The 4,358-nt window shown below is 59.2% G+C and overlaps 3 protein-coding genes across 3 annotated transcripts; all 3 read right to left on the bottom strand.

Annotated features, from left to right (window-relative positions):
- Positions 1 to 137: 137 nt before the first annotated feature.
- Positions 138 to 1,138, bottom strand: PTSG_13183 (uncharacterized protein; the record flags this gene model as incomplete). Its single annotated transcript, XM_004987565.1, has 2 exons — positions 528 to 1,138; positions 138 to 299 (listed from the first exon to the last, which is right to left on the bottom strand). Exons 1-2 carry the CDS (start codon positions 1,080 to 1,082, stop codon positions 138 to 140), a joined length of 717 nt encoding a protein of 238 aa, XP_004987622.1. The 5' UTR covers positions 1,083 to 1,138.
- PTSG_13182 (uncharacterized protein) lies at positions 1,100 to 1,995 on the bottom strand. The gene has a single exon (XM_004987564.1). It carries the CDS (start codon positions 1,783 to 1,785, stop codon positions 1,483 to 1,485), a length of 303 nt encoding a protein of 100 aa, XP_004987621.1. The 5' UTR covers positions 1,786 to 1,995; the 3' UTR covers positions 1,100 to 1,482.
- Positions 1,996 to 2,297: 302 nt separating this feature from the next.
- PTSG_11384 (uncharacterized protein) lies at positions 2,298 to 4,339 on the bottom strand. Its single transcript, XM_004987563.1, has one exon. It carries the CDS (start codon positions 4,276 to 4,278, stop codon positions 2,701 to 2,703), a length of 1,578 nt encoding a protein of 525 aa, XP_004987620.1. The 5' UTR covers positions 4,279 to 4,339; the 3' UTR covers positions 2,298 to 2,700.
- Positions 4,340 to 4,358: the final 19 nt, after the last annotated feature.

Raw genomic sequence — 4,358 nt, 5'->3', positions numbered from 1 at the left:
TGTGTGTGTGTGTGTGTGTGTGTGTGTGTGTGTGTGTGTGTGTGTGTGTGCGTGTGTGTGTGTGTGTGCGCGCGCGTGTTCATGTGTGTGTGTGTGTGTGTGCCATTGCTTACAACAAGTGGCACGCTCGCTGGTATCTAACCTGACAAGGGCGCGGTCACTGGCTGTTGCTGTGGCTGTTGCTGTTGTTGTTGTTGCTGTTGTTGTTGCATCTGTTGTTGCTGGAACTGGTGTTGCGCCATGGACACAAACGTGGTCGACGGCATCATAGTTGGCGCCCAGCATGCTGCTGGCATTGCCTGTGACGACCAGACGGCGACAGGGGTTGGTTGTTTGAGGGTGAGCATGGTGTGAATGGTGAGGGCCACACGTGACGTTCAAGTGGTCGCACAGCACATGGTTGAGGGACAACACATGGTTGAGGCACAGCACGTGGTTGGGGTGGTGGTAGGAAGGCCGGCATGAAAGACAACAAAACCAAGAAGCGAGGTCAAACCAAGCACAAAACAACAACGCTGTCAACTCACTTGGGAGACAGGGAAGTAGAAAGGAGCTTGCGGCATGAACCACGACCCGACTGGCGGTGCGGCGGTTGTGGTTGTGGCGGGAAAGGAGGCGACGGTCGCCTCATGTGGCGACTGCCGCTGCTGCTGTTGGTGCTGCTGCTGTTGGTGCAGGTGGTGGTGCTGTTGCTTGGAGGAGGAGGACGCGTCGTCAGAGTCAGAGTGGGACATTTGCGAGGACGTGTTGACGGCGTGGCACAGGTGCTGCATGAGCGCGTGGGAGCCGTGCGCGGCGTCGTCCTGTGGGGTGGGCGCTGCCTTCGCCATGGGCGCTGGGTGGCCGAATGGCGGGGCGAGTTGGGGAGCCATGTTGGCGGCGGTGGCCAGGGCCATGAGGGGCTGGAACTGCGGGTGCATGTTGGGCATGAACATGGCCTGGTGTTGCGGCAGCTGGTGTTGCTGCGGCTGCGGCTGCGGCTGCTGCTGCATTGGTGGCGCTTGCGGTTGAGCGTACTGCGCAAAGGCCGGGTGGTGGGCCAAGGGAGCATATGTCGACATGGTGTCCTGGGGACCGCCCATGTTGGAAGAAAGGGGGGGGGGGGAGGGCGGGTGGGTGGTGGAAAGGGAGGACAGAAGACGAAGGACGCGGGTTGATGAGAAGGGCGATAATGGGAAACGGATGCTGAGAGGGGAAGGGCGTTGACGGGGAACGGATACACGGAAGTCGGGAGGGAGTGCTGGTGGGGCGGTCGTCAGAGGGTCTTGGAAGAAAGGGCGCGTGAGATGAAAATGAAAATGAACCAGGAGAGGGCAGAACAATGGGGGTGGGGAGGCAACGACAAAACAAAAGAAACAAGGGAAGGGAGTGTGGAGATGGACAGGCGCACGATGAGAGAAGGAGAGAACAACGGCAGAAGACAGCAGCAGCACCCTCGTGGTGATGTGATGTCAAAGGTATGCGATGACGACAGAAATGAGTTTAAGGGGTACCGTGCACCCAAACAATTGAAGGAGGTGCGTGGCTGAATGCAGAACGATCGGGAGAAGGAAAGGAAAGGAAAGGAAGGAACGTGGGGGGGGGTGGACGAAGAGGAGAAGGAGGGAGAAGGCGGTAAGGGTAGTGCGGTCGGTGAAGGGGGCGGTCAGAAGCGTGAATGACGAAAGGACAGATGCAGCGAAGACAGCAACACGACCGACGCAGGACGCATGCTCGTGTGCGTGGTGTGGCGTGGCGTTCGTGTGTGTGGTTGCGGTGGTTGCGGTCGGAACGCAACAACGGCATCCCTATCGTTTTAAATGGGATTGACGAAATCGCCGAAAGATAGCTGATGATATTAGACAATAATCGGCATCGCCACACGACAACGCTGCCTCGAACCAAGCAAAAGGTTTAGCTTTGGCGCTCTGGTGATGTCATTTTCTGGGAAAAGAGTTGACGCAAGTGTCGCAATGGGAACGGTGTTGCGTGGTTGTGTCTGTGTGTGTGTGTGTGTGTGTGTGTGTGTGTGTGTGTGTGTGTGTGTGTGTGTGTGTGTGTGTGTGGTGTGTGTGTGTGTGTGTGTGTGTGGTTGTGTGTGTGTGTGGTTGTGTGTGGTTGTGTGTGTGTCTGTTTATGTGTGTGTCTGTATCTGTATCTGTGTGTGTGTGTGTGTGTGTGTGTGTGTGTGTGTCTGTGTGTGCATGTGTGTTGTGTTGTGTGTTGTGTGTTGCGTGAATGCTCATCACGTCATGCGAGTTCTCGGAACTGTGATGTGATGATGTGACACCAACCACAACGACAACAAAATGATGTCAGCCACCACGGACGTCACATGACGGGAGGAACAAGAGGACTGTTCATGACGCTCTACACAATGTCACGCGGAGGAACAGAGAGTGCGTGCGTTCTATGATGAATCCTGGCAAGAGGAAGACGGTGAGGGGAAGAGAGCGAGAGGCATCGAGGGAAAGGACACTGGGTACAACGCACAGAGAGAGAGACCGAGAGAGAGAGAGAGAGAGTGAGTGAGTGAGTGAGAAAGACTGATAGACTGAGACAGAGAGTGTACAAACGCTCGTACACACACACACACAGAGCACACAAATGCACACACACACACACACACACACACACACACAGTCCCCCCCCCCACACACACACACACAGCACACAGAAGTCCCCCCCCCTCCTCCCGCCCAACACTCACACACATCCCCGCTAGCTGGTGTGGTTGATGGGACATGATTGCACTTTGATGATGGATTCGCTGGTGGTGCCGCTGGTCTCGTTGCTGTACGCGTCGCTCGCCTGAACGTTCCTCACGGCCTCCTCAATCGTGCGCCCGCCGAGCCGTGCGTCGCTCTTGTGCATGTACAGCGGCGTCGGCGTGCACGCATGCAGGCTCGACAGCACCCGCTTGAAGCACTGGCGCTCGGCGTACAGACGCCGCTGCAGCGCAAACTTCATCAACGCGTGCGTGTACAGCTCGTGGTCGAGCGAGTTGCGCTGCCGCAGCACCCTCACCGCCTCCTCCCTTTCGGCAGCGGCAACGGCCGCGGCATCGTCAGCACGACCGCCATCGCCACGTCTGGGTGCTGCCACTGCCGCTGCTGCCGCCGCCGCGGCCGCGTGGTGATGCACACCCAAAGAATCACCAACACCACGGCCGCCATCCCCAACATCCCCCGTGCCACCACGGCTGCCTGTGTGCTGCTGTGTGTGCGTGTGCGGGTTCCAGTTGGAGCAGAGGTTGATGTGCTGCAGCTGCCGGCCCACCTTCTCCTCCAGCCAGCAGTTGAGGATGGCCAAGCTCTCGTTGTAGCGGTCCGCAAGCAGCACCACGTCCAGTGCCGACAGCATGTCCAGCCCAACCCGCAGCACGCGCGAGCGCTCCTCCTCGTCCAGCGTGCCGAGCGGGCGGTACGTGTCGCTCAGGTGCTGGAGCTGGTAGTTCATGGCCATCTCGGTCGAGGTTGAGGTGGCAAACTGGTGCAGCGTCATGTTCCCAGCCGCCAGGTCGCGCACCGCGTCCCCACACACGTGCACGTGGCCCACATACGCGCACCCCTTGACCACCTTCTTCTTGTGGATGTCGCTGCTCCGGCCCAGGCTCGTGCTGAACGCGGAGAGCACGCGCGCCGTCGGCTCCCGCAAAATCGTCGTCAGCAGCTGCACGTCCTTCGGGCGCTCCTGCTTGGCCTCCTCGTACATCTTGCGCACGTGCCAGGCCTTGGAGTGCCCCCGCGTCACCGCCGACAGCACATCGGCCAGCGGCTGCGGCAGGCGCCTGCTGAACTTGGGCCGCATCCCGTTGCTCGAGAACGTGCACCGAATCGTGCGCCCACCGGCCTTGCGCAGGTGAATCAGAAACACGTCAACCCGCGGCAGCGACGCGTCCAGCTCGTTCTGGCGCACTTTCGGCGCAATGGCATCCAGGAAACCCATGGTCGTCGCTGCCGCCGTCGACGTTGACGTCGTCTCTGCTGCTGGTGCACCGCCCCTGCCACCTCCGTGCAAACCGTCCTTTATGCCTTCTATGCTGCTGATGGTGTTGGCGGCAGCGTTGGCGCCGCCGTTGTCGTCGTCGTCGTCGTCTTCATAATCGCCGTCGGCGGGATCATCGTCGTCATCTGCCACAATCGACAACAGAGACCTTCGGTGCTGTGGCTGTGGTTGCTGTTGTTGTAGTTGTTGCTGTGTGGGTGCTGGCGCGCATGACGTAAGCGCTTGAAGTGAAAACAGCACGAGGAGGAGGAAGAGGATATGGCAGCGGAGAGGTCGGTGTTCCCGCCGCATGGTAGGTGTGTGTGTGCGTGTGTGTGTGTGTGTGTGTGTGCGTGTGTGTGTGTGTGTGTGTGTCGTGTGTGTGTGTGTGT

Source organism: Salpingoeca rosetta (genome assembly GCF_000188695.1).
Source record: "Salpingoeca rosetta unplaced genomic scaffold supercont1.48, whole genome shotgun sequence".
In the NCBI taxonomy this organism is placed as follows: domain Eukaryota; class Choanoflagellata; order Craspedida; family Salpingoecidae; genus Salpingoeca; species Salpingoeca rosetta.
This window is presented reverse-complemented; position numbering and strand designations above follow the sequence as displayed.

Bases quoted from the DNA above. Each gene is read 5' to 3' on its own strand.
- PTSG_11384 (XM_004987563.1), bottom strand. From the start codon at position 4,278: ATGCGGCGGGAACACCGACCTCTCCGCTGCCATATCCTCTTCCTCCTC.
- PTSG_13182 (XM_004987564.1), bottom strand. From the start codon at position 1,785: ATGCCGTTGTTGCGTTCCGACCGCAACCACCGCAACCACACACACGAA.